Source organism: Kogia breviceps, chromosome 4, assembly GCF_026419965.1.
Source record: "Kogia breviceps isolate mKogBre1 chromosome 4, mKogBre1 haplotype 1, whole genome shotgun sequence".
Classification (NCBI taxonomy): Eukaryota; Metazoa; Chordata; class Mammalia; order Artiodactyla; family Physeteridae; genus Kogia; species Kogia breviceps.
The window spans coordinates 55,253,663-55,271,521 of NC_081313.1; the positions used below are offsets into that span (position 1 = coordinate 55,253,663).

The 17,859-nt window shown below is 42.8% G+C and overlaps 1 protein-coding gene across 4 annotated transcripts in view; it reads left to right on the forward strand.

The window, feature by feature from the left end:
• MARVELD2 (MARVEL domain containing 2) overlaps positions 1–13,796 on the forward strand; it is a 23,409-nt gene extending 9,613 nt beyond the window's left edge. For 3 of the 4 annotated variants that reach the window (XM_059062549.2, XM_067031098.1, XM_067031099.1), the window contains 4 exons: positions 2,431–2,579; positions 7,434–7,605; positions 10,719–10,769; positions 11,744–11,958. In XM_059062549.2, coding sequence (XP_058918532.1) covers positions 2,431–2,579; positions 7,434–7,605; positions 10,719–10,769; positions 11,744–11,860 — 489 coding nt within the window. In that variant the 3' untranslated portion in view covers positions 11,861–11,958. Of the gene's footprint in view, positions 1–2,430; positions 2,580–7,433; positions 7,606–10,718; positions 10,770–11,743; positions 11,959–12,200 lie in introns of those variants that run through there. The other variant, XM_067031097.1, reaches the window with a different exon arrangement.
• The last annotated feature ends 4,063 nt before the right edge of the window (positions 13,797–17,859 follow it).

Consider the following 17,859-nt stretch of genomic DNA (forward strand, 5'->3'; position numbering starts at 1 on the left):
GAAAAACACGAATGAACTTTTTCACCAACCCAGTACTAGTACACCTGAAATGTAAATTCTGAGAAGTGAATTTCTGGATGAAAAGTGGCGTACATTTTTGTTTTGACTGCTAGATTGCCCAATAGAAATTCTACCAATTCCCACCACCAACAGCACTACAAGGCTTCCTCACACCCTGACCAACACAGTGTCAGGAAATTTGTTAGCATCTATCAACCTGATAGGTGAAAAATGGTACTAATGTAATTATAATTTCCATGTCTCTTATCAGGAGTGAGGTTGAGCATTTTTCATATTTTATATTTGCATTTTCTTCCTATTAACTGTTCATATCCTGTCCAGGTTTTTTATTGGGTTGCTGATTTGTGTAAGTTCTTTTTGGTTAAGTGCATTCATTTTGAAAATACATTTGATGAGGTTCTTTTTAACTTTATTCTCTATGTTGTAACACACAAATATTACTTGAAAATGTTTTGTTCATGCTGAAATATGGAATTTATTAAGTAGATGAACGACAGCCTATCTAAGCGATCATAATTAATACATTGCTGTCATCATTAATTCATCCATTGAACAAACATGTGACAGTTAGGCTGTGGGCCAGTAATATGGATACAACAATGGCATTATCTCCATTTTCCAGGGGCTTACAAATCTGGTGAAAAAGAAAAACACAGATGAGAGAGTAGTAGAGTGTGAGAGAGAGAGCAAGCCAGCAAGAAGTACAAAATTAAACTAACTTGGGCTTCCCTGGTGGCGCAGTGGTTGAGGTCCGCCTGCCGATTCAGGGGACGCGGGTTCGTGCCCCGGTCTGGGAGGATCCCACATGCTGCGGAGTGGCTGGGCCCATAAGCCACGGCCGCTGAGCCTGTGCGTCCGGAGCCTGTGCTCCGCAACGGGAGAGGCTACAACAGTGAGAGGCCCACGTACCGCCAAAAAAAAAAAAAAAAAAAAAAAAAAATTAAACTAACTTGCTTAGAGATTTGTGTTTCTGTGACATCTCAGGAAATCAATTTATGAATGATAATGTCTCAAATTCAGCGTTATTAAATGCTGAATTTAACAGTGTTTTTTTTTTTTTTTTTTAAGATTCTTTAAAAAATGTATTTGGTTGCACCAGGTCTTAGCTGCGGCTCACTGGCTCCTTAGTTGTGGCATGTGAACTCTTAGTTGCGGCATGCATATAGGATCTAGTTTCCTGACCAGGGATAGAACCCGGGCCCCCTGCATTGGGAGCGCAGAGTCTTAGCCACTGTGCCGCCAGGGAAGTCCCTAGCCATGGTTTTTAAAGGGTCAGTTGCATTAAATGATTCCTTTTTTTTTTTTTAATGAAACCAATTATAGTCAACTTTGTTTTTTTTCTTTTTTGGCTGTGTTGGGTCTTCATTGCTGTGCTCGGGCTTTCTCCAGTTGCAGCGAGCAGGGGTTTAGCGGTGCACGGGCTTCTCATTGCAATGGCTTCTCTTGTTGCGAAGCATGGGCTCTAGGCACAGAGGCTTCAGTAGTTGTGGCACACAGGCTTAGTAGTTGTGGTTCGTGGGCTCTAGAGCGCAGGTTCAGTAGTTGTGGCACACGGGCCCAGTTGCTCCGCACATGTGGGATCTTTCCGAACCAGGGCTCAAACCCGTGTCCCCTGCATTGACAGGTGGACTCTTATTAACCATTGCACCATCAGTGAAGCCCTATTTTAGCTCTTAACGTCTGTCCCCATGCTTCCTCCTTGGGCATTTCTGTCTCATGTTCTTTCCCCCTCTTTGAATGGATCCTTTTCCTACAGAGACCTCTAGGAGCTCTCCAGTGTAAAAGCCAGGTGACTTAAACCACTATCTCCAGCATTCTCATAGACCTCTTCAAGGAACCACAGGTTAAGAACACCTGGGAAAGTAAAGACATCCACCGCACTTCCCTTGGTTTTGCTTGCTCTCCTTTTCAGATGATGAAGCAACGTGACTCATCCCTCATTCTGACCTACTCAGTGGCTACTTGTAATTGATTCATCTCAAGTTGCTGGTGTCATTTTTTTCTCTTTCCATTTAAGTCGACTTGTTCCATTTTTATCGCTGAATTTCTTATTTTGAACTACATTTTCTGTTCTTTTACAGTTAGTTGGGGTATAAATCTTAAAAGTACTTAAGACACATTTACCATTTCATCATCCACCTTTGATGATCCCATGATTGGGATTGGAGGGTGTTGTATCTATTACATACTCTCATAGCTCACTGGTTTTCCCTTAACTGTTACAAAAGTGTTCAGAACAACTATGTGACTATAAAACACGTAATTCTGAAGGGAAATTGTTGACTGCTGTCTCTACTCTTCTTCCTCCTGCTCCCACCCCCCAGTTTTCTTCTAAGAATAAAGTTGGGATTTTTTTTTTTTCTTCTGTCTTCATTTATAAATAAATCCTCTTTTTCTCTCTAACTGTAGTGTGACATGGCCACCGGTTGTGACAGACAGAGAGACCAAGAAGTTAATTTTAAAGAACTGAGAGCAACAAAAATGAAACCTGAGCTACTTAGTGGACATATCCCCCCTGGCCACATCCCGAAACCAATCGTGATGCCAGACTATGTGGCGTGAGTATCTACCTAAGTCCTTCAAGGTAAAAATAGAGAGGTTCCATTTGGGTTTTCTCTTTTCTGTTTGTCTACAAGTTAATACTCTGCTTAAAGTCAATTATATTTGAACATTTGTTTGTTTCCTGAGAGGTAGTATATTGAATTGAAGGTACAGTATGGTCATTGAGGAATAAGCTAATAAGCTGATTTCCTGTTCCTCTTGTTTTCGTGAAAAAGTTATCACTTCAGTTTATTTTTTTTCCAGTTTTATTGAGACATAATTGACCTATAGCACTGTATAAGTTTGAAGTGTACAGCATAATGATTTGACTTACATGCATCCTGAAATGATTATCACAGTAGGTTTAGTGAACATCCATCATCTCATATAGATACAGAATTAAAGACATAGAAAAAATTTTTTCCTTGTGATGAGAACTCTTAGGATTTACTCTCTTAACTTTCATATGTAACATACAACAGTGTTAATTATATTTATCATGTTGTACATTACATCACTAATATTTATTTATCTTATAACTGGAAGTGTATGGGTTTTGACTATCTTCATCCAATTCTCTCTCCCCCTACTTCCTCCCCCGCCTCTGGTAACCACAAATCTGATCTCTTTTTTATGAGTTTGTTTGATTTTGAAGTACAATTGACCTACAGCACTGTTAGTTCCTGGTGCACAACGTAGTGAAATGTATATTTCTATACATTTCAAAATCATCCCCAGGATAACTCTGGTTATTATCTGTCACTGTTCAAAGATATTATATAGTTATTGACTATATTCCCCATACTGTACATGTTGTACCTGTGACTCATTTATTTTGCATCTGAAAGTTTTTACCTCTTAATCTCCCTCACCTATTACTTCATATCCCCCGCCCCCCTCCCCTCTGGCAACCACCTGTTTGTTCTCTGTACCTATGAGTCTGTTTCTGTTTGGTTATGTTTGTTCATTTGTTTTGTTTTCTAGATTCCACATGTAAGTGAAATCATACGGTATTTGTCTTTCTCTGTTTGACTTATTTCAGCAAGCATGGTACCCTCTAGGTCCATCCATGTTGTTGCAAATGGCAAGATTTCATTCCTTTTTTTTTTTTTTAACTTTTTATTTTATATCAGAGTATAGCCGATCAACAATGTTGTGATAGTTTCAGGTGCACAGCAAAGGGACTCAGCCATACATATGCATGTATCCATTCTCCCCCAAACTCCCCTCCCATCCAGGCTGCCACATAACATTCATTCTTTTTTATGGCTCAGTAATATTCCTTTCAAACATTCTGTGTCTGATTGGATCATTTAGTCCATTTACATTTAAAATAATTATTCAGGGTTTCCCTGGTGGCGCAGTGGTTGAGAGTCAGCCTGCCAACGCAGGGGACATGGGTTCGTGCCCCAGTCTGGGAAGATCCCACATGCCGCGGAGCGGCTGGGCCCGTGAGCCGTGGCCGCTGAGCCTGCGCGTCTGGAGCCTGTGCTCCGCAACGGGAGAGGCCACAGCAGTGAGAGGCCCGCGTACCGCAAAAAATAAATAAATTATTATTATTAATATTATTATTCATAGGTGTGTACATATTGCCATTTTGTTAATTGGGAGTTTTTATGGTTCTTTTTTGTTCCTTTCTTCTTTTGCTCTCTTCCCTTATGATTCGATGACTATCATTAGTGTTATGTTTGGATTTCTTGCTCTTTTTTGTGTGTGTATCTACTATAGATTTTAAAAAAGTATTTCTTCATTTATTTGGCCACACCGGGTCTTGGTTGTGGCATGTGGTATCTTCATTTTGGCACACGGGATCTTTAGTTGCCACATGTGAACTCTTAGTTGCAGCATGCATGTGGGATCTAGTTCCTTGACCAGAGATTGAACCTGGGCCTCCTGCATTGGGAGCGTGGAGTCTTAGCCACTGGACCACCAGGGAAGTCCCCTCTATTATAGATTTTTGGTTTGGGTTACCATGAGGTTTATATATAGCAAACTGTATATATATATGTATCTATCTGTGATTATTTTAAGTTGCTGATCTCTTAAGTTTGAACACATTTTAACAACCCTATATTTTTGCTCTCCATCCCCAGCGTTTACTGTTTTTGACATCAAATTTTACATCTTTTTGTTTTGTGTCTCCCTTAACTATTTATTGGGGATATAGATGACTTTATGACTTCTGTCTTTTAACCTTCCTACTAGCTTTATAACAGGGCTGTTTTACTACCTTTACTGTATATTTGCCTTTGCCAATAAGATTTTTCCTTTTGCAATTTTCAGATTTCTAGCTGTGGCCTTTTCTTTTCTACTTAGAGAAGTTCCTTTAACATTTCTTGTAAAGCTGGTTTGGTGGTACTGACTCTTTTATCTTTTGCTTGTCTGTAAAACTTTTTATCTCTCCAACAAATCTGAATGAAAGCCTTGCCAGGTAGAGCAGGGGTCCCCTACCCCAGGGCCAGGGACCTGTACCAGTCCCTGTTAGGAACCGGGCCGCACAGCAGGAGGTGAGGGGTAGGCAAGCGAGTGAAGCTTCATCTGCCGCTCCCCGTCGCTCCCCATCACTCGCGTTACCCCTGAACCATCCCACACCCCCACCCCGTCCACGGAAAAACTGTCTTCCATGAAACTGGTCCCTAGTGCCAAAAAGGGTGGGGACCACTGAGGTAGAGTATTCTTGGTTGTAGGTGTTTCCTGATCATCTGTTTAACTATATTATGTCACTTCTTTCTGGCCTGCAGAGTTTCTACTGAAAAGTCATGTGATAGCCTTATGCCAGTTCCCTTGTAGTAAATTGTTGCTTTTCCCTTGCTGCCCAGGTTAGGGAAGTTTTCAGCTGTTACGTCTCCAAATATGTTCTCTGCCCCTTTCTCTCTCTATTCACCTTCTGGGACCCCTATAATGTGAATGTTAGTATGCATGATGTTGTCCCACACGTCTCTTAAACTGTTCTCTTTTTTTTTTCTTTTCTTTTTTCTGTTCCGCTTGAGTCACTTCCACTGCTCTGTCTCCCAGTTAGCTGATCTGTTGCTCTGTATCATCTAATCTACTGTTGATTCCTTTTAGTATATTTTTCATTTTAGTTACTGTATTCTTCAGCTGTGCTTAATATGTCTTTTTATTTTTTCACTCTTTGTTTAAAACTTCTAACTTCTCACTCTGTTCATCCATTCTTCTCCCAAGTTCTTTGAACATCTTTACGAATATTATTGGGTAGTTTGCCTATTTCCACTTTACTTGGTTTTTCTGGAGTTTTATCGTGTTGCTTCATCTGGAACATAATTGACTGTAGCCTAATTTTGCCTAATTTTCTGTTTTATTTCTGTGTATTTGGTAGGTTGGTTTTGTTTCTCGACCTTGGAGAAGTGGCCTTTTGTAGAAGACGTCCTGTGTGTCCCAGCAGTGCACTCCCTTCTGGTCACCAGAGGGTGACACAGAGGGTGTCCCCTCTGTGGGCTGTGTGGGTCCTTCTGTTGTGGCAGGCTGACTCCTGTGGGTGGTCTGATAGGCATGGCCAGCCCCCAGTCCTGTTGGTTGCCAGGCCCTGCCTTGTGTGGAGGCTGCCAGCCACTGGTGGGTGGAGCTGGGTCATAAGGTTGCTGTCTGTGGTGTCCTGAGGGGTCCCAGGGCTAGTGCTGGTCCATGGATGGGCAGAGCTAGTTTCCAGGGTTGGTGCTTGCAGGCCTGGGGGTCCCATATCTAGTGTCAGCCTGCTTGAGTGAGACCAGTTCCTGACATGGCTGGCTGTGTGGGGTCCAGGGTGTCTCAAAGCTGGTGTCAGATCCCAGGGCAGCTGGCTTAGGGACCCAGAGTGTCTCGGCGCTGATGTTGGCCTTCTGGTGGGTGTGCTGGGGTCTGGGGGTCCCATGACTTCAGCCTGCTGGTAGACAGGGCTGGGACCCAGGGGCTCCTGGGGCTAGTACCAGCCCGCTGGTCGATGGGGCCAGGTCCTGGGGTCCTGGGGCTAGTGCTGGCCCACTGGTGGGCAGAGCTGGGTCCTGGGGTCTCTGGCTGCAGGGCCCAGGCGTCCCAGAGCTGGTGTTGGTCCTCTGGTGGATGGGATCCTGGCCCCATCCACCAGGGGGATCAGGGGATCTTAAGACAGCTGGCCTGTTGGGGTTGGCACTGTGTCCCCACCTGGCTAGCTGCTTGGCCTGAGGCATCCCAGTATTGGTGCTGACAGACTGGTGGGCAGGGCCCAGTCCCTTTGCCAACAAGCTAGAGGGAGGATTACAGAATGGCGCCTGCCAGCATCAGTGTCCTTGTGGTAGAATGAGCTCCCCAGCGTAGCTGCTGTCAGTGTCTGTGTCCCCAGGGTGAGCTCCAGTGGCCTCCTGCCTCTGTGGGAGGCTCTCCAGGATCAGCAGGTGGGTCTGACCCAGGCTCCTTTCAGACCACTGCTTCTGCTTTGGGTCCTGGAGCGTGTGAGATTTTGTGTGCGCCCTGTAAGGGTGGAGTCTCTATTTCCCACAGCCCTCAGAGTCCCGAAAGTCAGCCCTGATGACCTTCAAAACCAGACATTCTCGGGGCTTGTCTTCCCAGTGCTGGGGAGCCCAGTGTGGGGCGTAGACACCTCACTCATTGGGGAGACCCTCTGCACTTGCAATTATCCTCCCATTTGTGGGTCACCCACCCAAGGGTATGGGTCTTGACTATACCATGTCTCTACCCTTCTATCCATCTGGTGGTGCCTACTTTATATCTTTAATTGTAGAAGGTATCTTCTGCTAGTCGTCCAGTCTTTCTCATCAGTAGTTGCCGTGTAAATAGTTGTAACTTAGGCATGCCCGTGGGAGGGGGTGAGCTCAGGGTCTTCCTCCTCCGCTATCTTGGCCACTCCTCAACTTTGGTTTGTTTTTTTTTTTCCTCAGGAAATACCCTATGATTCAGACAGACGATGAACGAGAACGCTATAAAGCTGTGTTCCAGGACCAGTTTTCAGAGTACAAAGAGCTCTCTGCAGAAGTTCAAGCCATCTTGAAGAAGTTTGATGAGCTGGACGCAGTGATGAGCAGATTGCCGCATCATTCGGCAAACCAGCAGGTGGGTGCCTGCGGCTTCTGGGGAGGAGTTCTGACAGCGGAAGGATGAACTCTGACCTCGTTTGAAGTGTAGAGAAGGCATAACCATCTGCATCTGCTGTCTAGGAAGCGCACTTGAGATCTCCGGGGTGACAGTTCAAACTATATAATTTAATGTCCTTTGCCTTCAATTATGAAACAGTATTTTATTTTCTTACTTAAGTAAAATATAAATTTGCCTAAGATACATACCGGGTCAGTCAGGGTCCCAAAGGAGACAGATAGTACACTCTAAGGTAATTTGAGGAAGGTTTATTCACAAATGGTGGACGGGGGTGTAGAGGAGCTGCCAGTGGCCATGCATTCTCCAAGGTAAGTCACAGCCAAGCAGTTAGCACCCGAAGCCCAGAGAGCACAGTGGGTAGGGATGGAGAGTGTATCTGAAGCTGCATACCTGAGCTATGGGGCTTGGGCTACAGGGCTCATGCTTCAGACCAATAACTGTGATTATGGCAGAGAGGAAAACCAGGGTAGAGATGGCAGTCATAGGGGACTGAAGTGTTTTCTCTAATGTTCTGTCTTTTTTTTTTTCTTCACATTTTAATATCTGGGAAATCAGGATGCCCTCATAATCAATGGCATTTTTTACCTGGCATATATTTTTTCATTGAGAAATAACTCACATACCATAAAATTCACTGCTTTTAAGTGTACAATTCAGTGGGTTTTAGTATTTTCACAAAGGGGTATAACCATTACCACTGTAATTCCAGAACATTTTCATCACCCCCAAGAAATAACCCATACCCATTAGCACTTTTTCCCCATTTCCCCTCTCTCCAGCCACTGACAACTACTAATGTACTGTCTGTCTGTATGGGTAAATGCAGTGATATAATATGTGGCCTCATGTCTGCCTTCTTTTGCTTAGCATCATGTTTTCGAGGTTCATCTATGTGTCAAGAATCAATATTTCATTATTTTTTGTGGTGGAATACTAATATTCCATTGTATGAATATACCACATTTTCTTTATCCATTTATCAGATGATGGACAGTGGGTTGTTTCCACTTTCTGGCTATTATAAATAATGCTGCTATGAACATTTGCGTGTAATAGCCTATCCTTTTTAAAGAGAATGTATTAATCTAATCTATTTGTGTAATTGAAATTTTAAAAACATACAGCATTTTTAGTAAATGTCAAGTGAATGTATATATAATATATACACACATTTTTTTATATAGACAGATAGATAGATTCTTCTCCTGAGACGTGCATTAGTTGGGCATCTTTGTTTTGACCAGACCTTTAAGTGTACATTTAAATGAGTTGTAATTACAAGTCCTCTGAGCCAAATGTATAGAGTAGTGACATTTTCCCAGTCTTGGAGTGATGGACGGGTGTTGGCTAAGAGATGCCAGTACCAGGAAGCAGGAGAAATCCAGCACATACTGCAGATTCAGGGTCAGTTAGTATCATTTGGAGAACAAGCAAGGTCCACAGGTCCAAGAAGGGTGACCAGGTTTAGATACCCTCAAAGGAGTGCAGGAAGGAAGGAGCAGGCACCAAGCGTCTGGATCACCTCAGGTCGGGAAGAGCAAGCTGGTTAACAGACATAACGCTGAGAAACCTGAACGTGACATGTGGCCTTTGAGCCCAGGCCCAGTGGCGTCAGGTGTGTAGGCTGTGTATGCGTGGGCAAGGGCTCAGGCTTGTGGATGTGCAGTTGGGGGTGGGAGGGTCCCGATTACAGCAGGCGCTGAGAAACTGAGTCCTTCCACAGTACTCCCACATAGTCTCGACAGTAGTCATTTCCTTTGGTTTTCAGCATCACTTGGCAAGTAGGTAGCCAAATGACAGGGCCGCAGTTAGTCTCCATGTCTCCTCCAGGCCTTATCTAAAGTGGAGATACCAATTGTATCACAAAAGTGAGCTGCTTCTCAGCCACAGGCTGAGCTTTGCCATGGGCAAGAGTCTGCCAGCCAGGCTCACTAGTCCCGTAGCGCGTCCCCAGGGAGACGTCTCTGTGCCCAGCGGGCCTGCTGGGGGCATGGGTTCTCACACACACCTGCTCATGCACCCGTGAAAAATTAAACCATCACATGACTTTTCTAAGCCCATCAAATAGGAGTTTTGCTCAAAATAATCTCTCCGGTCCTCACCCTCCTAATTCAGTCTCTTTGACCGACTCTAGGATAGATTTTACAGCTCTCATTTCTGCCTGCGTCTCCAGCACAGCACCCCTGCCCCCAGGCCGCTAGTTCAGTCCCAGGCCAGGACCTGTTAACATAGATGACAACTGAATAACCAGGTTCATCTCACTGATGGCAAGCAGTCAAGACACAAACAATATGATCTTATAGTATGTAAAAAACATTGAAGAGTTAAAATATATTGGGAAAAGGATGTGGATTTGTGATGGAAAATGTTCTCAGGGGAAGCTTTTAGACCTGTAAATTATTACATTTTATTTTGTATTTATTAGGTTTACAGTGTTTCACAATCTCCAAAGCATAGGTTTACCTAGATAAATGAGGGCATTGCTCTAGTAACGTATTTCCTTTGGATAGACTATTCAACCCTTTAACAAATTTCATATTTATTATTAAACTTAGAATAAAGTTGGAAGGAACCTCATATTAGCTATTTTCAAAAGTTGAATAGTCTCAACTTGCCAAAGGGGATGAAAATGCTACCTAATTACAGCTAATGTGGTTATTATGTGCCAAGCACTTTAGAAGGATCATTTCAAATAAATGAACCTTCTCACAACACTATGAGATAGTTATGGTTATTATTCCCATTTTACTGATAAGGAAACCAAGTCTTAGGGTAAAGAGCTTGCCCAGGTCACACTGCCAGCAAGCAGTGGCACTGGGGCTCGGTCCAGGTTTTACACAAGCAGGGGCCTTGCCCTACTGTTCATCCCTGGATCCCAGGGCCTGGCCAAGAGTAAGCCCTCAAATATTTATCCAGTGAGTTGAACTTGTTCACGTATGAATATTTTCATTATAGTCTTAGGTAAAAATTGTTTTCTGTTCTTATGCCCACTGTACTCTTGAGACATTCTTGAGATATGATTTGAGTAACTGCAAGTATTTTCGTTCACATATACAGTATATTATTTTTAGGAACATGAGAGAATTTCAAGAATCCATGAAGAGTTTAAGAAAAAAAGGAATGTGAGTAAAACCATTTTCTTCTTTAAAGTGTATTCTTATCCAGGTACAGTGGTGACAACTGACAGATTTTAGATTCTTGCAGCTAAAGTAGTTCTTTTTTTGTATTTCTTAAGATGCTACTTGTTAGGGACCATGGGTGGCTGCTGGGTGCCTTTTGTTTTTTTAATTTACCTTTTGGCTGCGTTGGATGTTCGTTGCTCTGCACGCAGGCTTGCTCTAGTTGCAACGAGTGGGGTCTACTCTTCGTTGCAGTGCACGGGCTTCTCATTGCAGTGGCTTTTCTTGTTGCAGAGCACGGGCTTCAGTAGTTGCAGCACACGGGCTCAGTAGTTATGACACGTGGGCCCTAGAGCACACAGGTTTCAATAGTTGCGGCCTGTGGGCTCAGTAGTTGTGGCGCACGGGCTTAGTTGCTCCACATCATATGGGATCTTCCCAGACCAGGGCCAAACCTGTGTCCTCTGTATTGGCAGACGGATTCTTAAACACTGAGCTACCAGGGAAGCCCCTGGGTGCCTTTTCTTCTCGTCTCTGTCCTGAATACGTTCTGCTGTGTCCTGATATAGGAACCCAGGGAAATGAGCACCCATATAGAGCTCTTCACCCACATTTCATTCACAAAGATTAAGTTCTTTTACAGGTTTCTAATTCCATCCTTAACTTAATTGCACAAATTAGTAGAGGATGGAGACAGCTTTTATTAATCCATTAATTACCTTTTAATGTATTTTTATACTCAAGGGTGCCTCAGCTCTCTACTTTGACTCAATTTCGCTGTGAACCAAAAGCTTCTAAAAAATAAAATCCACTGAAAAAAATGTAGAGAGCTCACCTGTTATTCTTGTTAGACAGATTTTGAAATCTGCTGTAGGAAAATCTGCTACGAAAGGTCATTTTCTGCATGATAATGTGTGTTTCTGTGTTTTTCGCTGAGGAAGCCAGAGGCTGAGATAATAGCTACGTTTCTTTTCTAGGATCCTACATTTCTGGAAAAAAAAGAACGCTGTGATTATCTGAAGAATAAACTTTCTCACATAAAGCAAAGGATTCAAGAATATGATAAAGTAATGAATTGGGATGTACAGGGTTAGTCTTAAAACTTATTTGAAACCACTTTTTTATATCAAGCTTCATATTTATTTACTGTCTTTTATTATGCTCATCTCTGTGATGGAGAAGCAATGCCTCCTGAATCAGCTTGTAGTTGGTTTAGCTGGTATGTCAAGTTAAAACAGTATGTGATTGCATTTCAGACATTTCAAAACAAATTCAAATTTACTAAGGGCCTTTATTAAGAGTGGAAGAAATTCTGGATTCATCTGTGTACAATTTATATTTATCTTGTTAAAATTGATTTAAGCATTGTGTCCTTGTGGTGTGATGATCAAGTGGAGTATCAATTCCGGTGCTGCTTTTTCCTTTTTTACTTAGGCCAGTTCTGGGGATTCTTTCAGGACAAATTTCTCTTCCTAGCCAAAGATGTCATTTCTGCCCTTGAAAGGGGTTTGAATTCAACATTTTGAAGCCTTATGATCTTGGGCAAGTTGCTTAATCTGCCTGTGCCTATTTCCTCATCTGTAAAATGGGGCTAATCATAGGACCTACCTCCTAGGGTTGTTATGAGGATTAAATGAGTTAATATTCGTAAAGCACTTAGAACAGAGCCTGGCACATTTGTAAGCACTGCATTAGTGTTTGTGAACTATATAGACGTGTTTGTGGAATGAATAAACTACATAGAATAAGACTCAAGGAAAGGACCTTAACAAGCAAGTCCAGCCAACTAACCCGAGGCCGTGGCCTCATGACTTTCTTTTTTGTGTGCTGTAAATAAATCTTACGCACGTCGCCTTAAGCAGATGCTTCCCTGTGGCCCTGTGCCTTCTGGGGTCCAGTGCAGCCTTCTTACCTTTAATCAGCATCACTGTGTACATCTCTCAACGTCCCCACAGTCCAGCCCTTCCTGTAAACCTCGAATACAAGGATTGTGTGAATACTGTTGCCGTTTCTGTTCTGTTTAGATGTCCATCCTAAGGCCCCACGATGTTGCATCTGCTTAGACTCTCTCTTTGATTTATTGGAATGCTTCATTGTCCCAAGAATTATCTTGGCTTTGAGGCTTTATTCATGAGAAATGTTTTATTTTTATTAATGTGAACAAGAGACTGCTTTAAAAATGTTTTTAAAAATCACTGTTGGGCTTCCGTGGTGGTGCAGTGGTTGAGAGTCCGCCTGCCGATGTAGGGGACACGGGTTCGTGCTCCGGTCCGGGAAGATCCCACATGCCGCAGAGCGGCTGGGCCCATGAGCCATGGCCATTGAGCCTGCGCGTCCAGAGCCTGTGCTCCACAGCGGGAGAGGCCACAACGGTGAGAGGCCCGCGTACCGTAAAAAAAAACCAAAACATTGTTACTGGTTCCTATTCAGCAGCATCTATCTTGTAGATAATTTCCCAGGTGTAGAAATACAATTTCTGCTTCATATAGTTGCCATTCAAACAATTAATACTGGAGGAATTTTCTAAGTGATGAAACCAAAGAAAAGAATGTGGAAAAGCAAAGGCTTACAAAGTGTTGGTTACTGAATAAACTTCCTAGCTCTTCTTTGTCAATGATATCTTATTTAGTGTATATTGTTACTATTTTCAATCCATGGTTCTCAGACTATGCTTAGAGTGCTAAGAGTCTTAAGAGGTGATACCGAGGAAAGTGTGAGGCTAGGCTCCCTCTGGACCCCCCCCCACAAACTAGAACAGCTGCACTTTCTGTTTTACGTAGTAGGACCCCATGTTAACATTTCACTTAAGAAGAGTACCCATGCTTTAAAAAAAAAAAGTAAGTTGAAATAATACCATTTTGATGAACCGTAAAGAGATTAATATTGAAATGAAGTGTTCAGGAAATTTGACTTTGTAAAACATTATTTTACTACAGTTGTAAATGTTAATCTTTGCAAACCAGTGTTGTAATGCTGATTTTTACAATTTTTATGTGAATACCTAGGCGTATTAAAATTTCAGTCACCTGTTGTTTTGTGTGTGTCCTTTATTGTTTACTTTTCTAGTGTTCCTGAGTTGACTGGGCATATTCTCCATTATCAGAAAATAAACTGGAAAGTCATTGAAAACTTGTAGATCATGATGCTCAGGTGACTATTTCCGCCTCCCCCATTATTTGCAAGAATTCAAAGTCAAGGCCACTGTTGGTTTCTTCCGTTTGCCTGCTGTAACCAAGTACCACAAGCTTAAAACAACAGAAATGTATTGTCTCACAGTTCTGCAGGCTCGAAGTCTGAAATCAAGGTGTCAGCAGGGCCAACCTCCCTTGAAGCCTGTAGGGGAATCCTTCCCAGCTTCTGGTGGTTTGGGCTGTCAGTCTTTAGTCCTTTTTTTTTTTTTTTGCGGTACGTGGGCCTCTCGGTGCTGTGGCCTTTCCCGTTGTGGAGCACAGGCTCCGGATGCGCAGGCTCAGCGGCCATGGCTCACAGGCCCAGCCGCTCCGGGGCACGTGGGATCTTCCTGGACCGGGGCACGAACCCGTGTCCCCTGCATCGGCAGGTGGACTCTCAACCGCTGCGCCACCAGGGAAGCCCTGGGCTGTCAGTCTTTGACATTCCTTGGCTTGTATACATATTGCCCCAATCCTCCATCTTCACGTGGCCTTCTCCCTGTGCCTCTGTCTTAATGTGGCTATGTTCTTATAAGGACACCAGTCGTATTGGATCAGGGACCCACCCTCTCTAGTATGACCTCACCTTAACTAATTATGCCTGCAAAGACCCTATGTCCAAATAATGTCACATTCTGAGGTCCCAGAGGTTAGGACTTCAACCCATCTTCTTTGGAGAGGACGCAGTTCAACCCATAACAGCAAGTTGTGAGATTCAGAAAAAGATAGTTCCCTGTACATTTTTTTCTCTCACCTGACTTTTAACATGTATTCTATTGTGAAACTTAACATGAGAAGATATCAGCATATCTAAAACTTAAAAAGAGAAAAGTATATATCCTTCACTCATTCGTCAGTTATGTGCCAAATGCTTTCATTGGCCAGATGTTCTAGCACTGAAGATTTGGTAGTCAGTAAAACAGGTAGAGACCCTGAGGTTACTGTCTTAACAGGAGATCTGAATGAGAAGATAAAGGGTTGGTGATGAAGTATGCGTTTTTCTTATGTGCTTTTCTATAAATGGTTTGTGTAGAGACCCTGATACTGAGATACACCAATGTTCAAAAGGTAGACAATATAGGAAAAATCTATAATTTTTTCTGACTCAATTTTTTAAAAAAAACTATTAGAGAAAAATTTTTAAAACAACTGAATAGATACAAAAGCACAGAAAATGGAAGTCCCGCCACCCTGGTGATATATACTGTTCGGAGCGTATCTTTCCAGTCTTTTTATTTTTTTATTTTTATTTTATTTTATGTGTTTATTTATTTTTGACTGCATTGGGTCTTCGTTGCGGCACACGGGCTTTCTCTAGTTGTGGCGAGCGGGGGGCTTCTCTTAGTTGCCATGCGCGGGCTTCTCATTGCGGTGGCTTCTCTTGTTGCAGAGCACGGGCTCTAGGCACGTGGGCTTCAGTAGTTGTGGCACGCGGGCTCAGTAGTTGTGACTCACGGGCTTAGTTGCTCAGCGGCATGTAGGATCTTCCCGGACCAGGGCTCGAACCCGTGTCCCCTGCATTGGCAGGCGGATTCTTAACCACTGCACCACCAGGGAAGTCCCTTCCAGTCTTTTTATAATACATGTAATCATTTTTAAATGGTCTGCTTTAATACCATAAGTGTTTTCAAAGAAGAGTATCTGGGAGGCTGCACCACCAGTATGTGGTAGAGCAGCTCTCCTACATTAGACAAGCCAGGCTTAAAAGGAAGGTAGGAGGAGCCCAGCAGAAGGGCAAGGTGGATTTCAAGCTCACCACAACAAAGACTCCTTTATTTCCTGTGTGATCTTGAACCTAAGCATTAGCCTCCTTATCTGTGATGGAATAATATTACTACCTGATGAAACTGTTATCAAAATTAAATGGAATAATGTTTGTAAAATATCAGGAACATGCTTGCTCAATGAGTGGTGGCTAGATATTCAATTCAAATTGTACTTTTCACTAAGTTAGATAATGAATTGGCTGTTTTAAAGGTAGAATATCAAAATGACTTTAATAATAATAATAAAGGGCTGTTTTTGAAAGTGTATAGGTAATGCATTTATTGCAGAAAAATTTAGAAAATGAACTCTTCCAAGCTCACACAAATAAAATTGCCCATAATTCTGCCCCTTGGAGATAGTCACTGTTAACATTTGAGACCATATCCTTCCATTCTCATCTTACACAGGTATGTATTTGTATAAGCATATTATTTACAGAAAGTTTTGGTATTTACAAAATGAGTTTATTATATAGTATGTTGTATTTTGTGTTTTAATTAATAAAACTAGACCATGTAATTTTTCTGAATTTAGAGTTTTTATGTTTTCTATGTATTTCATTTTAATGCAGTTATATTATCATTGTTTTAGTTACTGATGTTCATATTGTATGGTGGAAAAAGCAAGGAATGGGAGTTAGGTCTAGATTCAAGCTGTGTGGCCTCAGGCAAGTCACTTAACTCCTTTGAGCAATGGGATTAGATGAGATAAAAGTACCTAAAGTGGGCTTCCCTGGTGGCGCAGTGGTTGAGAGCCCGCCTGCCGATGCAGGGGACGCAGGCAGGGGACGCTGGCTCGTACCTCGGTCCGGGAAGATCCCACATGCCGCGGAGCGGCTGGGCCCGTGAGCCGTGGCTGCTGAGCCTGTGCGTCCGGAGCCTGTGCTCCTCAACGGGAGGGGCCACAGCAGCGAGAGGCCCGCGTACCGCGAAAAATAATAATAATAAATTAAAAGTACCTAAAGTGGGGACTTCCCTGGCCCTCCAGTGGTTAAGACTGAGCTTCCAGTGCTTCAGTCCCTGGTGGGGGAACTAAGATCCCACAGGTGTGTGGCACGGCAAAAAAAAAAAAAAAAATTACCTGAAATAATTTTGTAAACCATAAGTCCCTGAAAAATCCTTAGTTATTTTTATATTTTTGTTCTGATAATGTTATCAGTAAGAAATTTTCTTTAGTTCATTATTAATAACTTGAGCTATTAATAAGCGTATTTACTATATAATCAGGGCTTCTTCAGAGGTCTGTATATTCTGGTACAGCCGGAATGGCCTTGACACATGCAAAGAATATTTCCATTTCAGCTGATTGACTTGGAAGCCACAGCGTGTGCCAGTGTGAAAGGAGGAAAGAGCCGGCCACTGGGGAGCAGGGGAGGAATTTTCCAATTAACAGAGTACAGATTTGGCACCTTCCTTTCTTCTTTATAAAGTAGAAAAAAGGCCCCCAGATAGAACTTCATCACGCACCCCACCTCCAGGTATGTATTTAATGACAATTCTGTTTGCCTCGTAAGTTGTTTAATGGATAACCCTACCACTTAATGCTTTGGAGAAACTAAAGTTATTGCAAGATAGTAGACCCATAATAGGCGTTTATCAAGACCGTTTGAGTGGTAAGCAGTGTACAAGGTTGCTCTTCTTACACAAAACACCATTTTGTGCTACCAATTAAAACAGTAAATATTTGTAATCATTATTTACGGGGGAATTTTAGTGGGAGGATTTAGCAGTCAGTGTTCTCAGTCATAAGCCACAGAAACCAAAGCTGGTTGATTTAAGAAGAGGGATTTATTACTATCTACCGTCTAGCTTACAGAATTGCTGGGAGACCTGGAAAACTGAGTTGGAGGCTATGCAGCAGGAAAAACGCCCCAAATCACACCTAAAGTCCAATCTGGTTTAAACAGCTCTCCTGCTCCTGCTACCCTCTGTGTGCCAAATGCACTACCAACCCTGCCCTCCTTGGAAGATTCAGATGATTCAGAGTGAGGGATGGATTGGTGGAAGCTAGGTTCCTTGCCATGCTCTAATTGCAAAGGAGACTGGGCTGGGAAGGGCCTTTTGAGCGTCAGCAGGCAGACCCGGCTTCCTACTGAGATTCATCACTTGGGGAATTCCCCAAAGTGGGAAGGAATTTGGATGCTGACAGCCAAAGAG